A 27255-nucleotide genomic window follows, 5' to 3' on the forward strand; every position below is an offset into this window, starting at 1 on the left:
TTGTACACCCCTCTCGCAGTGTCCGGAGCAAGTATGGTGGGTCTGACACACAGGTGTCAATGTGTTCTTTTTTCCATTTCCAGGAGTGTATTTATCTATCTTCACAAAAGTTTGAACTGATTCATATGAGCTTAAAGTATAGAAGTGGTGCACTTCCAAAACGTCCCAGGAAAACCTGTTTTTGTCATCTACGAGGGCAGATCAAATATAAATGGGATTTTATTTTTTATTTAAGTTAATTTACTGAAAACCTCAAGGCAGTTATAATTTATTTTTCCACATAGTCTCTTGCTTTGGAAATGCATTTGTCCCAGCGTATGGGCAGCTGTTTGATGTCTTCATTACAAAAAGAACTGGGTCGTGTCACCAGCCAGATGCACATGAATTCTTCCACACTCTCGTAATCTTCAAATCGTTGCCCTCCTAGAGCTCCTTTAAGTGGTCCAAATAAATGAAAATTGCAGGGCGATAAGTCTGGGCTGTAAGGAGGATGATAAAGTGTAGGCCAGTGCATTTCCCGTAGCTTGGAGATAGATAGAGCTGCAGTATGGGGTCCTGTCAAATCAATTGGTCTCATCTTTTGCAGTGATATTCAACTCTCACCTTGTTCAATAGTTCACAGTAGTAAGCAGCATTGATTGTGTGTTGATCATGCAGAAAATCAGTCAGCAAAATATCTCGCTGATCAAAAAAAAAAAGAAGGTTGAAAGAACCTTGGCAGCTGTGACAGTAGAGTCTTGGGTTTCACTGCTGCTGCCTCCCCTTTCCTCTGCCACTCCTTACTGGCTTGTTTGGATTCTGGAGTGTAGTGGTGAAACCATGTTTCATTGCGGGTGACTATCCAACTCAAAAATGCATCACCTTCTTCCGCAAATCTTGCTGTAAGCCTCTGACAGACCTCCAAACGTCTCGACTTCAGATTTTGAGTCAAAAGTTCAGGGACTGATGTGGAACACACTTTATGGAACTGTAGGTGATGATTGCTGGACAGCTCCCATAACTGATTTCGACTTTTTGTGCAATTTCTGATACTGACGCCTGTCGATCATTTTCAATAATGCCTTTAACTTCATGGATGTTACTGTCTGTAATGATGGTTCGAGGATGGCGATCATGTTGCTAATTTTCCACACATTCTTGTCCTTCCTTGAACTTCCTATGCCAGGTGTCCTTGATAATGCTTCGTCATCAAATTGTGCAGTCAATCTTTGGCAAATTTATGCTGCTGTAACTCCTTCACGAGCAAGAAATTTGATAGTTATACGTTGCACAATGGAAGGGTGCACCTGTTGCTCAGACATAGTGATTGTTACTGATGAAACTGTAGGAAGTATCTAACAGCATGCTCTCCTCACTTTTAATGGTCCCACCTAAGCATAGCAGAAGTGTGGGGCCAGTCCTACCAACTGTTGATGTTCAGGAACAAAAATCCTGTTTATATTTGATCCCCCCTTGTAAAACCTAAATAAGGCAACACTTTTCAATTGGTTAAAATATATCTTAGACTGAGGTCCAGTACACTGGTGGATCAAATCACACATAAATGGTGTCATTAGGTGAGCGTTAATTTCAGTCAAATTAAAATCTTTTGCAAAAGGAATTAATTGAATCTCACAATTTGCCTGGGTGCCAGCTGTGGCTCATCATTCAAACCTAACTCAGTATACTATAACATAATTATAATAAGACAGATGCTTCCTCAATGACATTTTTTCATTCCGACATAATTGGATCCATTCATTAATCCAGTCTGGCTATTTTACCAGTGCTGCTCTACAGAGGCCAGTAACTTTACTGCATATTTATGTGCTCTTATCTTACAGCTTTATTATCCAAATAGATGAACATGAATCAAAATATTCTGTGGGCTGACCGATATTGATCTTGTCTTTGTAGTCACTATGGGATAAGTTTTTCCTCTATCTGTTCCTGCAAATCTTCTAATTATTCAGCCTTCATATATTTTAATGCAACTATACTTTTTTTACAACTGTTCATTAGCTTTCCTTACTAAACCAGTAGTTCACAACTGTCAGATATAGTTATCAATATCTTAATGTAGTGGCAAATGGTACACCAGGCACACAGATTGAATGACAAATATAATTTGCAAATTCTGCAGCTCAGTCATAGGCTAAATTAAGAGAAGTTATTCTAAAAATATGTATCACTGGAGTAGGTATTCTTTAACCATAGGTCACAAGTGCAATCAGAATGAATGTGTGTATAGAAATCTTCTAGCAACACAGTGATAACTTATATCATTGCTACTTTCATGGCACCTTATGGTAGACTGCCTGGTGGCATCATTTCCAGGCTGGTACACTGATTGTTTTTCTAAGATGTCATGTAACCAATGTCAACTGTCTGCCACCAGTGATGGAAGGCAAATTGACATGCCAGCTACTAAAGTTGGCCAGTACATACATTCAGGAGGCAAAGTGTTCAGTACTGCTGATATATGCATATAAAAGTGATTGACATTATCGTAGCTTTTTGAACTGTTAAAGTGGCGACGGTTGAAAAGGATAGGCAGGTCATTCAGACCCCAGGATGAGATCAACACATCTGTAGTGCAGAAGACTTTTTATGTATGTTCATTGGCAATAGTAAACATCCTCCTCTCCTTCCCCTCTGCTCCAAAGTTTAGTTGCAGTTATCAATCCTGTCATATTTTTTAGTTTTCTTGATGTAATTTTTCTTCAGTAAAATTAACATGTCAGTCTTTGAATCATCTTCCCTGCACCATTTTCTATATGATCATTACAACTGTAAATCCAATTATTTAGTAAACTTGGCAACGCCTAAATCATGGATCAAGCAAATTGAGTGAATTCCGTTCGTACACGTTGTTTTACCCCCCCAGGGGGTCCACAACTCTTTTGTGGATACGTGCGTAGCGAGCACGGGACCCCGAGCTAATGTGGCCTTCCTTCCTTTCCGGGCTGCATACCTTCCCTTTCCGCATCCTTCCTCATCCCCCATCTTCACCCCCCCCCCCTCCCTCCTCCGCCTCTTTCCTTCCCTTTCTCCCCCTCTGGGAGTATGGTTTGTGCCTACGTCCGGAGACGGACACTCGAAAATCTAACACATTCTTTGCTTTCTCTGCTCGCAAGTCTCCGTCCTTCCTTTGTCCTTCTCTTTTCCTTACCTCTTCTCTTCACCCTTTTCTCCGCTGTGGCGTTTGAGACCTCTCTTCTTTCCTTTCCATTTGTTTTTTCCCTTTCTCTTTTTTCCTCCTTTGCGTGTCTGAAGGCCGACCCACGCATTTCCATGTGTAGCCGGTGACGGGGTAACGTGTAATTCCCCGCCCCAGGTAGACAGGTAGGACACGTACGTACCCCCTGGTAATGGCCAGGCCCAGGGAGGGGTGATTACCCGAGCTAATACCTTCCGAAAGTGCCGATTGGTCCCTCCGTCTGTTTCTCGTTAGGTGTGACCTGAGGTGTGAACAATCACCTAAGGCGGGAGTGCCCTCAGAGAGGGCACCCACAAGGAAGGAGAGCGCTATCGGAGACACCAGTAATCATGGGGGATACTTTCGCAATGGTTTACTCATCTTCTACTATGTCTGCTCACAAGCGTAAGTTCAATGAGTCTCAGCCACAGACAGTTCTTCCATCGTTGCCACAGTTCCTTGTTGTTTCTTGGTCTGACGAAGGTCATGACTTCTCCACGGTCAACCCTTTCATTATTCAGAAAGGTGTCAATGCAATTTAAGGTCCTGTAAAGTCTTGCTCCAGATTACCAAATGGCACCTTGTTAGAAACAGTCAGTGCCCTCCAGGCACAAAAATTGCTGCGTACTTCACTGCTACATACCTTCCCTGTCCGGGTGGAAGCGCACCGCACTTTAAATTTCTCACGTGGGGTCGTTTATACATGCTCCCTTGACGGATTGTCCAACGAGGAAATTCAACACTTCGTGTCTGACCAGGGCGTAACGGCTGTTCATAGTCATGAAAAGGGTTGACACGAACATCATTCCAACCCGTACTGTCTTCTTGACATTTGACAAAGTTCAACTCCCATCGAACATCAAGACGGGCTATGAGATAATTTCCGTTGGCCCTTACATCCCAAACCCTACGCGTTGCTATCGGTGTCAGCGGTTCAATCACACCAGCGAGTCCTGTTCCAATCCGGCCAAATGTGTTACGTGTGGCAAGGATGCCCATGAGGGCGCTTGTCCACCTCCATCTCCTCGTTGCACCAACTGTATGGGTGACCATGCTGCTTCCTCTAGAGATTGCCCCATTTTTAAAGACAAAAAGCTCATTCAGGAAATCAGAGTGAAGGAAAAGGTGTCGACCTTTGCTGCTCAAAAATTATTTGCCAGCCGAAAGCCCACTGTGCCTCAGACAGGAAAATACAGCACTGTCCTTGCCTCTCTTCGGCCAACAAAGGAGTTGGCCACGCAGACTTGTGATCTCACCTTTAGTGCCACGGTCATCAGATCGGCCAGCGCAAAGATCGCCCGCTCAACCTCCCCACTTTCACCTGCTCACTCTATGGCTCACCCTTCATCGGGTTCTGCTAAATCTCGAGCCAAAAAGTCAGACACCAAGACTTCCAAAAAAGAGCATACTCGTGAAGATTTTTTACGTACCCCAACTTCACAACCATCAGTTCCTCCTTCATCTAAACATATGGATCAGGATCTTCTGCCTTCGGCTGAATGCCGTTCCACGCTGTCGGTCACAAGCTCTGAGCAGTCGTTGAGTTGATGGCAACCTTGGTCCCATTCCTCCATTTTCTGTTCACCCTATGTCCATTATCCACTGGAATATCCGCGGCATTCGAGCCAATCGGGATGAATTGTTGATCCTCTTACGATGCTACTCGCCGGTCGTCTTCTGTCTTCAGGAAACAAAGCTGCGTCCCCATGACCGCTTTGTTCTCCCCCATTTTCAGTCCGTCCGATTTGATCTCCCCTCTGTTGAAGGCACTCCAGCCCATGGAGGACTCACGATTCTTCTCCATGATACTCTCCATTATCACCCAATCCACTTAAACACTTCCTTCCAAGCTGTCGTCCGTCTTTCCCTTTCTGGATACACCTTCTCTCTTTGTACTGTATACATTCCATCATCCACACCAATGGCACGAGCTGATCTCCTTCATCTTCTTGGTCAGCTTCCACCTTCCTATTTGCTGGTTGGGGACTTCAATGCCCACCACCCGCTTTGGGGATCTCCACATCCTTGTCCGCATGGCTCACTATTGATAGACGTCTTCCACCAAGCGGATCTTGTTTGCCTCAACACTGGGGACCCTACATTTTTGTCTGCCTCCACGACAAATTTCTCTCATTTGGACCTTTTGGTTGGTACTGTTCCACTAGCTCGGTGCTTCGAATGGTTCGCCCTTGATGATACACACTCGAGTGACCACTTTCCATGTGTCCTTAGACTGCAGCCTCAACTGCCATGTATGCGCCCACGACACTGGAAGTTTGCCCAAGCCGATTGGACACTTTTTTCGTCTCTACCGACATTCGATGACTGTCACTTTCCCAGCGTCGACGATGAGGTCACACACATTACCGACGTTATTCTTACAGCTGCGGAATGTTAAATACCACGCACCTCTGAATTGCCCCGGCACCCCCCCAGTTCCTTGGCGGAACGAGGCATGCCGTGACGCAATATGTGAGCGGCGACGTGCTCTTCGCGTTTTCCGCCACCATCCTACTTTGGCCAACTGTATCTGCTATAAGCAGTTCCGTGCGTGATGCCGTCGCATCATCCGTGATAGCAAGAAGGCAAGCTGGGACTTCTTTACTAGCTCATTTAACACTTTCACTCCCTCCTAGGAAGTTTGGAGTCAGATTCGATGGTTATCTGGCGCGCCTAGTTTCTCCCCGGTCTCTGGGCTCACTGTCGTGCATGATACATTAGTGGACCCCACCGCAATTTCTAACTCATTGGGTCAACACTTTACTGAGATTTCGAGCTCTTCAAATTACCCGCCAGCGTTTCTCCCGAAGAAACGTGCAGCGGAAGTGCAACCTCTTGCGTTTTCCTCTCAAAATCGCAAAAGCTATAATACTGTTTTCTCCATGCGGGAACTCCAACATGCACTCTCTTCTTCTCGCTCCTCCGCCCCAGGACCGGATGGTATCCACATCCAAATGTTGCTGCATTTATCAACCCATAGTCTGCGTTACCTCCTTCGCCTTTATAATCGAATGTGGACCGAAAGTACTTTTCCCAGACGATGGCGGGAAGCTATCGTCGTTCCTGTTCTGAAACCTGGAAAGGACATATATCTCCCCTCTAGCTATCGCCCCATTTCTCTCATGAATAGTTTATGTAAGGTTTTGGAGCGTATGGTAAGTTGCCATTTAGGCTGGTGGCTGGAGTCCCGCAGTCTTTTAACACCTGCCCAATGTGAATTCCGAAAGCATCGTTCTGCAGTTGACTATCTTGTTGTTCTCTCCACTTATATCATGAACAATTTTCTCCGGAAATGCCAAACAGTAGCAATATTTTTTGATGTGGAGAGAGCATACAATACCTGTTGGAGGACAGGCATCCTCCGCGCACTGTTCTCTTGGGGCTTTCGAGGTCGGCTGCCCCTTTTTTCTTTGCGAATTTATGGCAGAGTGCACATTTAGAGTGCGGGTGAACACTACTCTCTCCCATCCGTACTTTCTCCCAAGAAAACGGGGTACCCCAGGGCTCCGTGCTAAGTGTTATACTGTTTGCCATTGCCATAAATCCAATTATGGATTGTCTCCTTCCTGATGATGTCTCGGGCTCCCTCTTTGTGGATGATTTTGTGATCTACTACAGCTCTCAACGGACCAGCCTTCTTGAATGACACCTTCAAGGATGTCTCGATCGCCTCCACTCTTGAAGCATCGCAACAGGCTTCCGCTTCTCTCCCAGTAAGACCGTTTGTGTTAATTTTTGGCGTCGTATGGAGTTTCTTCCACCTTCCTTACATCTAGGACCTGTCAACCTTCTGTTTTCGGACGTCGCTAAATTCGTGAGTCTTATGTTTGACAGAAAACTGTGCTGGTCCTCCCACATTTCCTATCTTTCGGCTCGCTGTCTGAGATCCCTCAACACCCTCTGTGTCCTGAATGGTACCTTCTGGGGAGCGGACCGAGTGGTCCTTCTCCGCCTCTTATCACGCCTTAGTGCGCTCGAAATTGGACTATGGAAGCATAGTTTACTCCTCTGCTCGGCCGTCTATTCTTTGGCGTCTCGACTCTATCCACCACCGTGGATTACGTTTAGTGTCTGGAGCTTTTTACACCAGCCCTGTGGAAAGCCTTTATGCTGAGATTGCTGAACCTCCGCTGTCCAATTGGCGAGCTGTTCTTCTGAGTCGTTATGCTAGCCATCTGTCTTCCATGCCTGCTAATCCGGCCCATGACATTTTTTTCGACGCCTCCTTGGATTTAGGGTATGCGGCCGCCCTTCCTCCCTACTACCACTGGGAGTCTGCTTCCATCAACTGCTCCATTCTCTTTCCTTCCGCTTTCCTAAAACCTTCTTGACAACTTGGGGTACAGCACCGCCTTGGCTCCATCCCCAGACCTGCCTGCTCCATGACCTTCGTCAATTTCCCAAGGATGGTACCCCTTCATTTGTTTATCATCGGACATTTGCTGCTCTATGTGCACAAATGAAGGAAGCCACATTTATTTACACTGATGGCTCGAAAACATCGTTAGGTTTAGGGAGTGCCTATATTGTTGGCCACACCCCAAATCGATTCTGGCTTCTCGACCAGTGTTCGGTTTATACTGCGGAGCTTTACGCTGTTCTCCAGGCTGTCCAATACATCCGTCGTCATCAGCGAATACAAATGTTATCTGTTCAGATTCTCTCAGCTCTCTCCTCAGTCTCCAAGCTCTGTACCCTGTCCACCCTCCGGTCCACCAGATTCAGGACTGCCTCCACTTGCTCCACTTGAGGGCGTCTCTGTGGCGTTTCTCTGGATCCCAGGACACGTTGGTATCTGTGGAAATGAGGCGGCTGATATAGCGGCCAAGGCTGCAGTCTCTCTTCTTCAGCCAGCTATTCGCACGATTCCCTTCGCCGATCTACGGAGTGTTTTATGTTGTCATGTTACTCTTTTATGGCACGCACATTGGTCGACACTTCCCAATAATAAATTGCGGGACGTGAAAGCTCTTCCCTGTGCATGGACCTCTTCCTCCCAAACACGTCGTCGGGAGGAGGTAATTTTAACTAGACTCCGGATAGGGCACTGTCTTTTTAGCCATCGACATCTTTTAAGCGGCGATCCTCCCCCACTCTGTCCCCACTGCTCTCAGCTGTGGACGGTAAGACACCTTTTACTTGAGTGCCCCTATTTTACTCCATTACGCGTCCGTCTACAGCTGCCGCCTCATATATCTTCCATTTTAGCAGATGACACGCACTCAGCCGATCGCGTTCTCGAGTTTATTAGTGCCAGTGAGATGACGTCAGTCATTTGAAGCTCTTTTTGGGGACAACCAACCCCCTTCTATAGTGGTTTTTTAAAGCTTTCCTTCTGTTCTTAGTTTCTCCATTTTTTTGAGTTTTGTTGCCATTGCTGCTGGTTTCCTGTTTCTTTTTTACCTTTTCCTACATCACAGACCGGGCGCTAATGACCGTAGCAGTTTTGCGCCCTAAAACCATAACCAAAAAAAATCACTGAAACATACCTGAAGCATATGTACAAAATTGCGAGCTAGGAAAGTTGGGAATAGTAGCGTAGGAGACCTCAACAGTCCCAAATTCAAATGTGCTATTCTTCAGTATCAATAAAACATCACAAGTTCAAGCAAAAACTCCTGACTTTAGAGATCAGACCCACTTAATTTACCCTAGCATTGCACATACCGTAGCCCAGTCCTCACTTGTCCACTCCTGAAGTTGTTTATTCAAACAGCCTCCTCCTCACTTTCGCAGGTGAAATTTCAACATCCAAACCTTTCAGCTGATGGCTCGTGTCTGTAGAAGTACATTCACGGTTCATTGTTGCCATGTTTGTAAGTCTTCTCATTGTTCTAGGACTGATGTTATGTCCACAGTTTCCTTTCCTGTTTGCCTTGTATCCACCACCTTTCTGCACTGAAAGTTTGATTCTGCTGACTGTTTTCTGTAATATTCTCATTCTGTAAGCAATTTCTTTATGTGTATAACAATTTTCAGTAAGCTTTTAATGTGTAGTTATTTTGTCTTGAGTGTTTGTACTTTATCCTTTTGTGCTATTGCTTGGTTTTTTACACATGTACTATTTACGCGTTGTTTTGTTTTATACATTTCGTTTACATATTATTGTACTTATATAAAATATTGTCGCTGTATTGTCATAAGCAAAATAAAAATAAAATAAATAAATTCAGCAAGAAGTGCTACCACAGCCGAAACTTTCTGAGGTGAAACATCTTTTGTCTTCCCCATGACCTCCTTTCTTTGGAAACTCCACGATTTATTCCTATAGCTAAAAAGATGCAAGTTCACAAGCTATATAATGTCTCGTTAATGTAGCAAGAAGTTGATAGAATAAATAACAACCTGAAGTACACCACAGAAACATAAAAGATTACTGTAAACACAGTTTCAAACCATGTACACAGACAGCTAATTCCCTCTTGTGCCCTTTCTTGAAGACAGGGACAATTAGCCAATTTTTACGTTCTTTGCAGTTGTCGTCAGTCTTTAAACTGTCCTTAACATACAGTTTAGCCACTGCTTTCTCATAACTCCAGGTGCTCTAACCATTTGTGTTGGTATCTCATCTGCACTTGACAACTTTCCTCCTGCCATTCTGCTCAGTGTGGATACTCTTTCTGCCCAAGTCAAATGCTTTGTAGATTTGTTACCATGGTTGTTGTCCATCTCTTCATTGGCATTTCCTTTTGAGCTATACAACCTGGAATTAAAGGGATTTCACAATACTATTTTTACACTGCTTGTCATTTACATCCAGCATAGTGTGAAACTTTACCCCAGTCCCTTCACTATACCATACAGTACTTTCCTGTTACCTTTGCTGTCTTCCTCCATTGTCTCTGTCTGTTTACCCATCCATTCCCTCCTCAGTTGTACCACTTTCTACATAGCTTGCTTCTTCTTGGTATTGTATGTATTCCTTTTGTCTTGTGTTATTGGCTGATATACTCTAAAATTCTTTTTTCTTTTCCTCCCCTCCTTCAACTCATTTCATCTAGGCATTTTCTTCCATCTTTAAATCTTGATAGTTCTGCCACAAACTAATACTGCTGTTCAACAACACTTAATATATTTAGTTCAGTACAGATATCACAAGAGCCCCAGAACCCATAATTAACAATCCAGAACTTCCTGCAGAAATTACTCATCCATGTACCTCATTTCATAATTGTATAACAGAATGATCATCTTTTTCTGAGGAAAATTGATTCTGATTCTCTGCAGGAAAGCTGAAGTCCTGGCACAGTTAATTAAGAAAAGTCCAGTGCCATAGCCTCTGTGCCACACTGTTCAGAAAAAGAGCAAATGATAATAATGATCATGGGAATGACAACAGCATTTACTTGGAATTATTTGGGAAAAGATTGAGAGTCCAAATTATGATGGCTGTAAGCCGTAACAGGTAGCAGTGAGCACTTCCATTTGAAAACAAAAGTTTTGTGAATTCCCTTCATTTTAATTATTATTGAATGGGCCTTAGGGGTTGATGCAGATAATAATAGTAATTTGGTGAGAGAAAGGCTATCATGTAAAGCTTCAGAATGTTTAGTTTGCAACTATCTGCCTCCGGTTTTTGGAGAAATATGTTGAAAATGTGTGCTGCGTGGTAACACACACTTCTGTTAAGCAACTTTCAAAAGTATAGCAGATGGTAACATGTAGAAACAGGTAAAGGTGTAAATTTACTTTCCTTAGGATACAGGTGTCCATTTTTTTAGCACAACATAGGATTGAAGTGAATGACAGGTAAAGTTTACAGATAGATGAAATGTCAACCGTAGTGTGAAGTGATGGAAGGCAAACCGAAAAAAATATTTATTTCCTTTCCTTTTCTTCCTGGGAAAGCTGAGTAGTCCTTTAACTGGGTTCTGAGTGCCTTGATCCCTTCACACTGCCACACTTCCTACATCAGCAATATTTCTCACTTTCTTATTCTAATAAGAAGCCACAAATTTTAAGGTAGTAGTCATAGGTGTGGGTGTGTGTGGGGGGGGGGGGGGGGCTATGATGTTCAGTCTGTAATTAGTAATTACTTTCCCAATATGTACAGTGACATAAGAAAATATTTTGTATTTGATGATTGCAACATGACACATTTCTACTATAATAAGTCTAGCCTATAATATGTATTCTTTTTATTTTTAGGTCTACTGGAGCAGTTGTTTTCTGGCAATGGGTTAACCAGTCTTTCAATGCATTGGTTAATTACACAAATCGAAGTGGTGATTCTCCAGTGACAAACACGTAAGATGTAGAACATATTTTTATTTATTTAATTGTAGACTATTTAATTGCATTACTGATTTCCACAGTACTCCTCTGGAACTAGCATTGTGATGAATGTTATCTGTTTATAATTCACTGCCTGACAAAAAAGTGAAATGCAGGAGAAGGAATCTGTGCACTGTGCATAATGGCAGGTTGTGCACTCGAGAGTAAGTGTTTGCAATCTTACTGTCAACATTGTAGTAGTATTTTCCACAGAACTGAGTTAGCAGATGGAATTGAATAAGTTCGAATAGGGAATTTTATAGGGACACGGAATTTTGGACTTTCCACAAGAGAGATTTCACTTGTCATATGTCCCCACTCCCACTGTTAGTGACATTATTGTGAACTGAAAATAGTGGGCAACACAAACACTGTTGTCTGTCTTATGAGCTTAAGAAAGAAATCAGTTTATGGGTATCAGCAAACTCTGAAGCATACTACCAAACCCGACATGCTTCTCGACTATCGTAGTCAACTTCTCCTCCATCATGGCCAGTGACAGAATAGTCCTGAGTGATTAGTTTGATTGACTGATTCACTCTTTCTTTATTGGTATTCAGTCTCTAGATCATACCACTATCTGCAAAATACACACTAATCATAATAAATATGTGCATTGTAGAACAATAAAAGTTCCTAGGTGTAACTACCACATTTCTGTAGGCTTTTGCCAATAAATATACTGCAGAGTTTCATATACCGGGTGATCAAAAAGTCAGTATAGATTTGAAAACTTAATAAACCACGGAATAATCTAGATAGAGAGGTAAAAATTGACACACGTGCTTGGAATGACATGGGGTTTTATTAGAACCACCCCATATTGCTGGACGCGTGAAAGATCTCTTGTGTGCACCGTTTGGTGATGATCATGTGCTCAGCCACCACTTTCGTCATGCTTGGCCTCCCACGTCCCCAGATTATTGGCTTTGGGATTACCTGAAGTCACAAGTGTATCGTGATCGACCGACATCTCTAGGGATGGTGAAAGACAACATCAGACGCCAATGCCTCACCATAACTCGGACATGCTTTACAGTGCTGTTCACAACATTATTCCTCGACTACAGCTATTGTTGAGGAATGATGGTGGACATATTGAGCATTTCCTGTAAAGAACATCATCTTTGCTTTGTCTTACTTTGTTATTGTAATTATTGCTATTCTGATCAGATGAAGTGCCATCTGTTGGACATTTTTTGAACATTTGTATTTTTTTGGTTCTAATAAAACCCCATGCCATTCGAAGCATGTGTGTCAAATTGTACCTCTCTATCTACATTATTCCGTGATTTATTCAGTTTTCAAATTTATACTGACTTTGTGATCACCCGATACATGGTCCAATGAAACACATTTATATTTCTACTATCTGTTGCTCTTGTGGTCCTATGGTGCAATTTTGTTATTGGTAGTCTAATCTGCAGAACCTGTAGGTCTACAACAAAAAATGAGAAAGGAAGTTACGTCTTCCTTCTCAGACGATAAAGCAAAAAAAAGTGCGTAATTCTTTCAGAAAAAGAAGTAAAAAGGGAATAATTTGCTGCTCAGCATTGAAAATGCAGTACAGAATTTTGTATAGAAGTGATATATGTAATTTCTGTCCTTTGTAGCAAACAATTTATTTAAAAAGTTATTAATCTTGGGATTTTTGCTGTTTAGTGGTAGTATCTAATTAACTAGAGAGTGGATGACTATATTAGAGAAACGATCAATGACCATCATCTTTTATCTTTTGAAATCTCTTTTATGTTCATACATGCAGTGGGAAAGAGAGAAAGTAAAGATTTGCTGCAACATTTGATAATTATACCTTTTAAGGGAACAAATATATGTAAACAGCATAGATATGTTCTTCTGTAAATACCATATTGTTTTTTTTATAGCAATGTTCCACTTATTTACAAAACTAACATCGATTTTTTTCTGAAAAAATTAACGTTCAAATGTGGTTATTGGAGTTGTCGCTTTTACTGATTAAATGAAATTGTTAAATATATCACATATTACTTCTAGACATGCTACTTAATCTATCACCAACTGTTTTTATTGACAATTTTCAATTTTTATGTATCTTTTTATGTAATGAGCTTTGTGTGTGGTGTTATATGCTTTGAATCATGACTAAAGTATTTTCACCATGTTTATGTTTGATGTAAATACTTACCGATCATTAAATAACAACTTTTTGAGACACTCTAGTATGACAAGGCTTGTTACTGTGCTCCGTAATCTTCATATTTTGAAGGTTAGATTTAGTTGGAGGGTTTGTATCATTCAAATAATTTTTACTATTTGGCTTGCTATTAAAACCAGAAAAATTTATATTGTTTTTAAGTTATACTGACCTTAGAATTTTCTGGATGAGGGGGTTTTTACATTCTGCGCTTGATCCACTAAATTCTCCTCCTTTATAGAGTCCCTAACAATATCCATAGCATTAACATCATAGGTCTTACGAATAGCCTTTTCTTAATGTATGTTGTAAATACTCACATGTTCTTTTGGTGGAAGAACTGTGTACTTATTCTTTTTCTTAGTCACTGTGTCTTTCCTTACACTTTGTGTCATCTTGTGGAGTGACTTTACTTTCTTACTTCTTGTGCAGTTGTGTTTGTAGAAGCATAGTGCCCTGCATGTTTAATGTTGTACAAGGCAATGGAAGCATTAGACATTGATTTTTGTGCATCTTTCCCATAATATAATTAGAGCTCAGCTGTCACTGTCACCACTATCTGAGTCTTGTAGCTAGGTCAGCTGAGGACAGAAATGAAAGCCTTCAGCTTCGTTCCCAGCACCTTCCTGGATGTTTTTGTCAGGGAGGTCTGGAATGGGTTCTGCTCAGCCACTGGGATCAACAAAGGAGCTTGACTAAAGCAGCAGCAGCATCATTGCCGTTTGCATTACTGAAGTTGAAAGACTCAGAGCCTTTTGACACTTTAATAGTGACTAAAAAACCATTTGATGACACAAGGTGAAAAGGCCTCAGCTGATATCCAGTTTTTAGGTAAGAAAAATGATTTAGTTAACTCTTTCATACAATTTTAACAAAAATTTATTTGCTTGAAATGTTTTATATTTTTAAGCTTGTTCGATGCATCTGGTCACTAATAATGTGGCTCTCAAATTATCCTTTAATATTCTAATCTCTCTCCCGAGATGGCTCTTTTAAGAAATCTGCAGTTTTAAAAGAAAGCAGAAAACGGAGGGTTTTGTGTATTTTAAATAGGTCCTGGAGCCATACAAAGGACCAAAATATGTGCATCTTCTCGAATGGGCCAAAACTACATACCGATTCTTGCTGCTCTCCTTCAAAATAAATAACTAAATGTAGATGATGTTCTAGTTTGTTCAAAAGACCACCTGTCCTGAAGCAAAAGCTCTTCATTTGATGTTGTCATTCTTTTAGACCAACACAGAGCTAGTGAGATGAAAAGTAAATCAAATGAATGAGCTATGTTTGAAGATAGCCTTAAATGGAAATGGAAATACAGTACTCAGTGTTCAATATTCTGTAAGCCCTTGATACAGAGTGCCATGCAAGTTTTACTATTACTATTAATCATGAAACATCAATGATGCCAGACTGCACATCTCCACCCACACTTCAGTGAATTCTCTGGTACCAGCTGTACACACAATGAACAATATGCTATGCTGTTTCATTTCTGCTTGCACAATGTGCAACCTATTATGACACTCTAATCATTTATATTTAACAGCAGTAATTTTCTATCAGTCATAAAAGTCTAGTGGAAATAAAATAATTTGTTCCTATTTATTGCTACACAAAATAGTAGTAGATTTTTTGAGTTCAGCAGCACTGTTAGCTAAAGTTTTCACAAAATACTACTCTTGCAATTCTTACTCATTGTTGAAATGGAATATTACCATTTAAGAGACTACTACATTTCTTAATGCTGTCATGTTTGTGAGTTTGGCTGTATTCTCAAATAATTAGTGTTTACTTGATGCTTCTGGTAACCTCTCTAAAAGTAATCATGCAAACACTTTGACTTAACCAGAAGTGGAAACAACAGCAGTAAATAAAAAGACAATAAGCCATTCAGATTAGACACTTACTGGATTGGAAAATGGTGAATAGACATAGTTATGAGTCAGATCTAGCAGGATGAAGAAACACTCAATGACAGGAAACAGTTCAACATTGCTCTAAAGTTTAAGAAAGACAGTTGCGGGTAATGTGAGTGTATTGTGTAAAAAAAGATAGTGTCAGTCTTAGACCTAGAACTATAGTAATTATTTAGCTGCAAAACTGGAAGAAGAGCAGCGGAATTTGACACTAAACAGGTGAACTGTGGATTCACAGATTTATGAAGAACATTCTATTCAAAAAAGTTCTGAAAAGAAAAGATAGCGATCACCATACTCTTAGTTAACAGGAAAAAAAGCTTGGACAAGCAACCCTCTGTCAGAATGTTTAACTTCTAAGTAATTACCAGCCTATATACTGAATAATATAACTTAATAGAGAAATGAAGTTGTACATATACATGGAATACACTATAATTGCCTCAAAATTGAAAGTGAACTCTAAAGAAGAAACATTCCACCACTAAAAGCAGTTTCTTTGTTTGTTTTTAATTCTATTTAAGCAGAAAAGTAAATTATCTGAAGATCATAAGTCACATAATGGCTCTTGTGAGACTGAAATTGTTGGTTGCAACAAAAATCTAGATAGAAAGTAGTTGTGAATGTGGTGTGTGTCATATTATTTGTGGAATCTTAGCTTACTGGGCCATTGAAGTAATCCAGGTTGGTGCACACCGTGAGGCTGTTGGCAGAAGTCCCATAATGAAAGAGCACGAAGCAGATTGGAGCAAGCCTTTAATAACATGCCATATTGATTGGGTACGGAGCTATAACGTCGTATTAAAGTTTGTTTAAGGCAATGCTATCAAATCTTGTTAACCCTTGTTGTTTTACAATTAATTGAAGTGCAGCAACTGCATCACAAATTCTGCAATAGCGGAGGGCAGTGTCATCATCAGTGATCCTGAAACCCATTCAATGGGATTGACTAAAACTTTTGAATATGTTGCTTTCAGGTTGAACTTGCCGTGTATCTTATCCAGCAGTATGTGTGTTGTGAGACGCAAATCGTTGTTGTGAGACGCAAATTGTGTCTCAATATGTCCTTGGATGTGTTATATTTCACATTACAACATAGTGATGGTTATCCATGAGATTCTCCTATGTTCTGTGACTTACGCCAGCAGGGACCCTATCAAAATAGCACTTAACTGTCACAAGTAGCTGTGGCTCATTTTGCTCTGTACAGCACTGCACATTTGCCAAACCTGTTGAAAGAACATCATCTGTGGGACTGACAGGAGTTGTATACACATTAGCAGCCCATCGCACGGATTACTTGCACTGTTGTAGTGAGAGTAGAAGAATACAGCTTAGTAGCAATATAGCACCCAATAACGCAGGTTTGGACTACTTTTTCAATTTTTAAAGTCTCTCAATGCAAGTTTTTTTTTTTTTGTTAATAATATTTCTTTTAATGAAGTAAATTTGTTTTCTGAAGGGACCGTCACTCTTTGCACCCAGTTAGGTGATATGGATGAAGAAAACGAAATGTAGTGCAGAGCAAACCATACCTATGATAAACTGAATTTCAGAGAATGTGACTGATCACTTTTCTAGGAAGGACAATTTGCTGGATAATAAATACAAATAAAAAAAATATCGACTTGGATAGCTGAAAAGTCAGACATAAAGACTGTGAGCAACTTAAAGTATTTATGACTGTTGTCTCTATGGACAATATTGTAAATCAGGTGGTAATGCCATTAGAAAGTCATGTATTGTGTAAATTACATGAATAGCACTTAAGCTAAAAAGGAGCCTACCTTAACAGCTTAAATTGGGACATCATTATAAGAGTAGAATACCTTTGAAAGGAAATTTGAAAGAAGATTTTGAAAGAATGGCAACTGCAAAAGATAGCCCTTGTTGTGGTTGGGAGAAAAATATTTCCTTGTACATTAGAAAGAAGTGCATCATTGTAAACACTATAATGAACAGGGAACATTGCTTTGATAGAATATACTGCAATAATTTCATTTACAACATAGAGCTTGTTGGGACGATGAAATGAGTATGATCATGTAACATTTTAGAATTGGCTCTTACAAAAGTTATCAGCCTCACTATCACCAAAATTACTAATTATTGTTACTTCAAATTAATATTAAGATCCAATCAAAACTTTATTAATAAACATTTTTGGAACAGTGATCAAAAATTTTTTAAAAATTTTTCTTTCAAAAGTCTTGATCGCACGGCGTATGCTTCAAAAACATAGGTGACCGGTTTCGGTCATATCACATGACCGTCATCAGACCCATGGCAACCTTCGAAGATGGTAGGTGGAGCACTCTTCTCAGCTGCTGTGATGTCAACTGGTCTTGACATCACAGCAGCTGAGAAGAGTGCTCCACCTACCATCTTCGAAGGTTGCCATGGGTCTGATGATGGTCATGTGATATGACCGAAACCTGTCACCTATGTTCTTGAAGCATACATGGTGTGATCAAGACTGAAATCCAATCAACTCTGCTTTTTAAAATAATTTTTGCTGTCTTTAAATTTATTTAGGTAGTGATAAAATAGAAGATAACAGGAAATGGCAACAAAAGTCGAAAGGAGGCTGAAGGGAGGAGGAGATGGGGAAGTAGTATAGATATGTATGTAAAAGAATATCTAAGGAGACACACATGACAGCAACAGGGTACATAAGCAGAACCAAGGAAAGTGGAAGTGCTTGGAAAATGACTAATTCAGAAGGAATAAAAAGTCATTAACAAGATTAAAAATTGAGAGGACAGTTTGTCATATTAAAAGAAAACCACCACACTGTGGAAGTGGTACTGAAAATTGAGACTACTGAAGTATACCTGAGCAGGTGATGGGCAAAGATTCAGTAATGTTATCAACAAAATTGGCTGAGAATGTGCACTCAGTAAGAAAATATTTTAAAAGCAATACATTGGCAAAAGAGAGTATTGTTAGAAATATTTGGCTAACATTTGGTATCCCTGAACACAGCATAATTGTACTAGATGCAACCATTCATGTGCATTACTGAAATTTTTATGGTTAATTTCTCTCTTTTCAAGTTTCCTATATACAAACCCCCTCTGATCCTTTTTTTTAAAATTTCCTTTCACCTTTTTCCTGTATGTCTCAATTTCTCCACTATTCTCTCTATCTGATTCCAGTTCTTTACTACCTCCCCCCACCCCCTTGCCCCATTTCTTTATTTTCTTTTAAAGTGTACTTGTTGAATCTAAATATTGATAAACCCTTGGGTCAATCCACATGAAATCAACCAGTGGTCTGGTTCTTGATGTCTCAGATTTTGATAATTTTGGTACATTAGAATAACAATAGTGTGCATGAAAAATACTAAATTAAATTTTTTTTGGACATTTCAATTTTTAGTTATTAATTTTTTTAACTTCTAAAATTGTGCAAATTCTCTGACATTTTGAAACGTTAAAATCACCGTATCTTAAACTATTTTACTTACAGACCTAAAATTTGTACCATTTTATACAGTTTAAAAGTACATGTTGATTAAAATTATTGATAACAATGCTAAATTTTCTCAACTGAAATTAATTTTAATTTTGGAAATTTCAAAATTTGATTTTTTTGTTTGTTTGAAAAAAAAGTGTGTTGTTCATACCTGTTTTGGTTAACATCTGTGCCAAGTTTCATGATAGTGTTCCAAATAAATTTTATTCTACTGGTAAGCACAGCACCTTGTGCACACTCCATAGGGCTTTGGAATTGTTACTAAGATGCAATATGTCTAAAACCAAATAATGCTACCAAATCATTATCTCTAATTTAGTGCCAATCAATTTATTACATTATTAGAATTATAGACGTAATTTAAAACATGGAAAATCCAGGATGAAATATGACAATATTATGAAAAAGAGTGTTGCTACTCACCAAATAGCAGAAATGCTGATTCACAAATAGGCACAAAACAGAAAACACACACACACACACCTCTTACGTGACCAGTCTCTGACTTTGAGTCTTTTGGATTTCCCGTGTGTTAACCATGAATATATTTTAACACACACCAAACAACTTGTACTCAAAAAATACTAGCAATATTGATTAATATTTATGTATCTGTAAAATGGGGGTATAATTATGTAAATTATTTGTAAACAATGATGCAGCTGTTAAATAATAACAGTATTGTTATCTGAGTTCCTTGCAAAGAGGAATTTTTTACTTATCTTTAACAACAAAGGTGTTACGGTGGTCCACTGACAATCTTATTAGTGTCTAAATTATGTATTGCACATTTCTTTCAAATGGTATAACTAACTTTCCCCAAGCAGTAATGACATAATTGATGTAACAGAAGATTCTTTTTCTATAAAAGTTAGGCTTTTTGAGCTCTTTATCTGACAGTGTGTATTTTCTTCCAGTGGTAGTTGAAGGATTTAATTTACAAAGTTTGAATTTTTTGTAGTACAGTCAATTAACCTGGTCTTGGTTATGAAAAAGAAAGAGCTGGTCCACAGTGATGTGTAAATAAAAGGAATACTTCCCCTTTTCCATCCCTGAATAGCATAGAAGCCATCCAACATTTGTTTTCATAGGCAGGAGCAACAAGTCCTGCAATCTCTTCAACAGCACACATCATCTGGACTCACCTGAATTTTTCTGAATATCAAAATTCTTAAAATTAGAAACAGTTTTTCCTTTGCCATTGACTTTATCCATAAGAATAAATGCATGATGCTTCTGTTTCCCCGACTGTTGTGGCTTTATAAAAACTTGTTATAGCATTCCATTTTTACGCTGCATAGAAGTGACTAATGGCATATACGCTTTACCCCCTCAAACAACTGAATGATGTTGCTGTTTGATCTTATTGTGCTTCCACAACTGGTTAATATGAGTGTTACAAAAACTACTTTGACTATTATTTTATGTGCATCTATGAAGCCACTGTTATTAGTCTATATAAACATCCTCAGGGGACAAAGTGACACAAGTGTGTCTGTGTCATGATTGGAAATGCTTAATTTTCCTGTAAAATATTGAACTGCTCATGTCAGAATATGACAAGTACAATATTCCACTTCGTTTGCTGTGCTTGGTACCTGTCATATTCCAACTTGTGCCTTTTGCCATTTTATTGGATGATTAAGCATTTAAAGTCATGACACTGAGGTGCATGTGCACACTCTGTTGGTCTTGTAAATATGAGCTTCAACTGCTGTAAATTAATAGTTTTATAAAATGGAAAATCCATGTTATTCCTTACATTACTTATGTTAATTATTATATGGCATAGTCTAATATAATTTTTAAATGATACAGTAAAGTGTGCTTAATTAATATTCAAGAACTTCATTTTACCAATAGTTTAATGAACCAGCTCGCAAACTAAGTGCAGTTGAGATACAGTCAGCTATACAAATGCAGTAAAATAAAATCTATTTGCATATGTTCCCTTTGGAATACAATCAGCACACACATTAATAAATAGTGTATGACAAACACTTTTTTTTCTTCAAACAAAAAAGATGCAGATTTTGAAACTTTCCAAATTTAAAAAATTTTGGTTTGGTAAAATTTAGCATTTTAATGTTTTTTGTAATTTGAGATATGGCCATTTTAAGGTTTTAAAATGTGGCAAAAATTATCCAATTTCAGCAACTTGAAAAATTAATTATTGAATAGCAAACTGTCCAAACAGTTTTTAATAAGAGTACAATAAAATGACAAAAAATTACAAAATTCTAAATCATCAAGGTTCAAGTTTAATTTTTTATTAGTTGATATCATGTGGAACCTCATGTTAGTCAAAATGGTGTAGAACTCATAGATACTCATATTTAATATGCTGTACCACCTGTTATTACAGTGCATAATTGTAGTAATATTTATTTTGCCAGAGAACCATAGTTCTGTAGCTGCAGGTCGATAAAATCAAATAGCGTTGTTTCTTTGCTGCTAAACAAAATCTGTGTGGCTTATCACTGATACTTAACTACTTTTGCTTATAATTAATTGTATGCTTCTGTTGCTATTACATTGCAATAGCAAACTAATCTGCATTGTGGAATTGATTTACAGTCTTTATTAAAGACTAGATTACAGTTATAGAGCTCTGATTCTTAATGCTAATAGATTGTCTGAGATTAACTGAGTTGATGTTTAAAGATACTTCTTAACAAGAAGTAGCATCCTAAGAAATCCACGATATATACTCTTAAGAAAACCAAAACAGTCTGTGGGAGGGGAGAGAATTTACACAACTATTTTGTTGTATTTGTTGTATGTAGTAATCAACTATTCCAGTTTAAAGAAAATGTGTTTTTAACATAATACTGTAACATAATGATTAATAAGTGGAAGGAGGGCTAGGAAATTGTATTAACTGTATTAGAAGTATTGATAAAATATATGCTTAGAGCTGCATGTGTCACTTCATATTCAAGGAGGACTAGGAAACTGTATTAACTGTATTAGAAGTATTGACAAAATATATGCTAAGAGCTGCATGTTTCACTTCATATCCTCTCTGAGGTTTGCCTTCTTTTTAATAATCAGTTAAATTTCTCAGGTACTGAGAGAAATGACCAATTTTTCATTGATGTACTTGAACACATCTCTGTTCCTCAAAAACAGATCTTTTTTTACCCTATGGCTGCATTGCTATTTGAAGTCATGTTACTTTTATTCAGTTCCACCAGAAAACTTCAATTTTCCAATATATAGTCTTTATTTTCTAAATATTATATATAATTGAAAAAAGGATAAGAACCAAAATGAGGAAATGTTTTCATTCTGAAAGTATCAGTGAATGATTAGCTGTAAAGTGAAATAAAATGATCTATGAGAATATTGTGACCACTCATCCACAGGAGGGCTGCATGTACTCCTGTTGTGCTGGGAACAGATAAAAACTGTCCAGAATGGGAAAAACTAGTGTGTTGGGCAACTCTGAGAAAGGGCACTCAGTGGTGAGATGCACTCTGCAGGCGACATAATGTGGACTGTGGAAATATTTCTAAACTTGACATCCACTGCTCATTATTGCAGTTTGGTGTTCTGCAGCATATGGCCTGAAGTGCGCAATTGTCAACTGAATGGAATCATTAGTTGAAACTGATATAGTTATAGGAGAATTATCGGACCATAGAACAATTAGAAATAGTTGTATGTTTAATAAATAGCTTCCTGTTAAATCATGGCAATACTAATGTCAAAAAATGCCATTTTCTACAGCAATTTAACCTTGGTGGACACATTGTGTGGTGTATGAAAACTGGGGGGTGTTAGTATTACACCATGGAGGACAAAACCTCCAACTTCCTCATTGCTTTCTGCAAGAAGAAGTCACAAGCTACTGTAGAGTACACAAATAAGAGGACAAATAAAAAATACTGTAATTCCACTTAAATCACTGCAACAATTCTGAAGTTTGGCAGGCCAAGTGCGGTGTTGCATTATAGTGCAATAAAATCACACCGGCGCTCCAGTTTCACTGTTGCTTTTCTTTAATTGCCATATGCAACCAGTGTAACATTTGCCGTACAGTACAGAATTGATTGTTGTGACATTCGGCATAAATTCGTTGTGCGTCACACCCTCCATGTCAAAGAACACTGTCGCCATCATCTTTCCTGCTTAAGGTTGGACATTGGCCTTTCTTTGATGTGTTGAAGTTGATTGCACTCATTCCATCAATGTTCTCTTTGTTTCAGGCATGAAGTGGCAGACCCACATTTCGTCCCCTGTAATGATTCACAGTAGAAAAACGTTGCCCTTCTCAGAATACCATTCCACAAATTCCAGTGACGATTGGAAACATTGTCCCTTGTGAACATTGGTGAGCAGCCGTGGGGCCCATCTGGCACACAGTTTATGATGTCCAAGGTGCAGGTGAACAATGGAGAACACACTGCCATACAAAATGTTCACTTGCTGGCAATTTCCTGATGTGTTACGCACTGATCCTATCTAATGATCACATCCACATGGTCAACATTTGCAATGGTACGGGACATTGCGGGCCTGCTTTCGTAAGATTTGTCAGTGAGATCCGTGGGTCTGGCATCAAATTGCTTATCCCACATTACAATACCTGGGTGAGAGATTGTATGCTCACCTTATACAGTAGTGATTTTGTGGTGAATGTCGATGCAACTGAGCCATTTAGCCCATGGAAATCTGATCATTGCACACTCCTCCAATTTGGAGTGAAATCCAGTTGATGTGCCATTGAGCCTAGCCCACTCAGCACACACAACTTGATGGGATATCACACCACCCATGCTATAGGACACGTCAACAGTTACTAAGCATGTTACATACTGGCCATGGTCACAACACACAGTGTGCTCATGCGGAAAGCCAGTGTAACTTACTTTTTGATTCCTGTCCCTATTATTGTCAACTACTGCATCCCATCATGGTTTCGGGCATGAAGTGGCAGACCCACCTTTCATCCCCTGTAATGATTCACAGTAGAAAAACGTTGCCCTTCTCAGAATACCATCCTCCAAATGCCAGTGACGACTGGAAACATTGTCCCTTGTGAACATTGGTGAGCAGCCGTGGGGCCCATCTGGCACACAGTTTATGATATCCAAGGTGCAGGTGAACAAACAACAAAATTCTATTTATATTTCAAACCTTAAATTATAGTTATTTTGAAAAGTATGATTCTGTGTAAATGTTGTAGATAAAACAAAAGGAAAGAAAACTGTAAAAAGATTAAAAACGAAAATTGTAAGATGTACGACCTGTTTTAAACATCAGGTAACAGGTCTATAATTTGACAATAAATAAATAAAAATTAATAAATAATCCTATCTTGGTTAATGCGTCCTCCATGTCATTTTCTAGCAACTCACTTGCCCTACCACAAAACCAGAATTATGTGCTGCAGTTTGATGAACATAATTATTCTGATAAATATCCACAGCTTCTAATTTTGTGGGCATCAACTATGTTAGATATATCTGGAAAGTCACAGTTAGCTGACTTGGACCTCCTGAATCATGTCAGTGTAATCTACAATAATTGAAAACCTTGTGCTGTTTTCTGATGCCTAAAATCCATACCAAGATAAGTTGTAGCAGTTTTGCCTGACATAAGTGGAAGACATAGCTTTTTAGGTGACTGATCATAGTGTCCAGGCTGATGACTATATATCTGCTTTGAAAGGAAAATTATAATAAAGTAGTCAATTATTTTAATCACACCATAAAAACTGCACACTTGTAAATACTTATGTACAAGAATACTGTTTTGGCAGTTTGTTTTGATTCACATTTTGCATCCCTGTTGCAATGTTCAGCTGTCAAAATATCATAGTAAAATTTCTTACATGGATGCACTTTACATTGTTACATCACTTATGGTAAGGGCAATAACTATTTTTGTCAGTTATTGTGATGACAATACTGGGGATAAGTTACAGGGTGCCAACTGTACAGCTCCTTATTGACTTGCAGAAAGGTAAGCAACCTATAGTTTTTAAAAGTCGAACTTCATGTCTTAAGTAATTCAGTACTGCTATGCAGAAGTAATTAAATATGTATGTACTTGTCAAATGTGTAAGTATTTCTTTATTGGAACACCTTAATTGTATATGTAGGAAACAGGTGCAAGAAAATGTATTTCATGAGAACGATATATGTATGAATATGTGAACATATGAAACTTTGTTTCAGGCAGCTTGCAAGTTCATATGTTCTTGCAACAGGAGGTGCTCTAACAACTGCTCTGTCTCTTAATAGACTTGTAAAGGTAGGTGCCTGAATGTGTTGTGCCTCTGTTATCAATCATTGTCTGTAAATAATGTTCACAAGTTGTGTTTTCCATCCACAGTCGTTCCCACCTATCATAGGACGTTTTGTTCCCTTTGTAGCTGTTGCTGCGGCTAATTGTGTCAACATTCCTATGATGAGACTTCAGTAAGTTGTAGTAGTTATTTACCTAGATTTTATTATTTGTACATCTGCATGTTTTCCCAGTGTAATGAATGAGCTATTAAGTTTTGGGAGTGCAGCTAAAATACTGTTGTCAAAATTTAGACCCCCACCATTTGAAGCTGACTGCAGAAAGAGTCTGTTGCCACCAACATACATTTTGCCTAAGGACCACAGAGATAAGTGAAATGACTGCTCCTACAGTGGCATATAAACAGTTTTTTCCTTTCCAAATGGAACAGGGAAGGAAATAACTAGTAGTGGTATAAAGTACCCTTTGCCATGCACTGTGTGAAGGCTTGAGGAGTATGAATGTAGATGTATAATTCCATTTCCCCCACTGATACTTTGACCATATATGTACTGACAATTTTCTTTGTGAGGTGACAGTTCCACACTAGAGCACTTGCAGACATCTTTCAAACCTGTAGGCTACGCTATGTTACATAAGGCTACAGATAATAATAGCTGAGAGGTCTTTGGTAGGGGACCAAGAAGTTAAACTGATGCAGAGCACTGAAGTTGGACATTTTGACTTAGAAACTTCAATTCGAAAGACACTGTGACATCTTTCATAAATGAATTACTGTTGGTGCCTTAACAATGTAATGTAGTACCAAAAAGACCAGTTAAATACCAGAAATCTTCATCATGTCTTGTGTTATGGTGGTCTTCAGTCAGAAGAGTGGTTTAAGGCAGCTCTCCATGCTCGTCTATCCTTCCTAAGTCTCTCCATCTCCGAGTAACTGCTCCCACCCCATTGATGCCTCAGAACGATTCCTGACAAGTGATCATTTCTTTTAGTGAAGATGTACCATAAATACACTGTCTGACCAAAAACATGAAGCACCCAGAAGACATGGTCAGACATAATTGTAACTTCGTACACATACCGTATTTACTCGAATCTAAGCCGCACTTTTTTTCCGATTTTTGTAATCCAAAAAACCGCCTGCGGCTTAGAATCGAGTGCAAAGCAAGCGGAAGTTCTGAAAAATGTTGGTAGGTGCCGCCACAACTAACTTCTGCTGTTGAATATATGTAGCGCTACACAGGCATGCTTTGCAGGCACAAAGATAAATAATGGCGCCACAACCTCTGCGTCAGTAAATGAATTTAAAAAAAAAGTGGAAGACGAGCTTTTTTCTCCGCCCCGAGTTTCGACCACTCAATTTTCATACATTATCCAGCGAAGTAAATACAAATTCCGTGTTGTTCATCTTCGAGTGTAGCAGCAGTCCAATGTACTACGATAATCCGACTGACAAGAGTGTTTGGGATGTTTGTCAATATGGCCAACTCCACGTTCTGAATTTTTCCTACATGCGAGAAGAGATGGTTACTAATAGGAACTTTTATGAATTGTGAATCACATGCAGTATTCTCTTCATCATAAGAATAATACGAATATAAACATTTTGCCTTTTATTGTTTCGTGTTTGCTGCTATCTCATTTAAATCCTGTCTGCCTAATAAACTACGAAACTAGAGTGAGACAACAGCAAACGCGGAAGAATATACATATCATGTCATGTTTATATTCGTTATTATTCTTATGCCTAATAGTGATACAGTCAGAAATGAAGCACGACAATTGACTAGATTTTTAAATCTGAGATGACTCTTATTTCTGTGCAGAATGTAATGTACTAACGGAGAAAAATTTTTGCTAAACCCTCATTCAGAACATCAACTATCATACGCAGTCTATTATTTGGTTCTTGTTGATCATTATCAAAGAAAGCAGCAGTGTAAGTAGCAACAAATAGCAGTCTCTTGCCGTTGTTTCAG

At 39.0% G+C, this 27255-nt stretch overlaps 1 protein-coding gene across 1 annotated transcript in view; it reads left to right on the forward strand.

The window, feature by feature from the left end:
• Positions 1 to 27255, forward strand: part of LOC126473460 (sideroflexin-1) — a 136587-nt gene that overhangs the window by 47686 nt on the left and 61646 nt on the right. Inside the window, exons 4-6 of the mRNA XM_050100523.1 lie at positions 11327 to 11425; positions 25207 to 25282; positions 25364 to 25449. Of these exons, the coding sequence (XP_049956480.1) occupies positions 11327 to 11425; positions 25207 to 25282; positions 25364 to 25449 (261 nt within the window). The remainder of the gene's footprint in view (positions 1 to 11326; positions 11426 to 25206; positions 25283 to 25363; positions 25450 to 27255) is intronic.

This window comes from Schistocerca serialis, chromosome 4 (assembly GCF_023864345.2).
Source record: "Schistocerca serialis cubense isolate TAMUIC-IGC-003099 chromosome 4, iqSchSeri2.2, whole genome shotgun sequence".
Lineage (NCBI taxonomy): Eukaryota > Metazoa > Arthropoda > Insecta > Orthoptera > Acrididae > Schistocerca > Schistocerca serialis.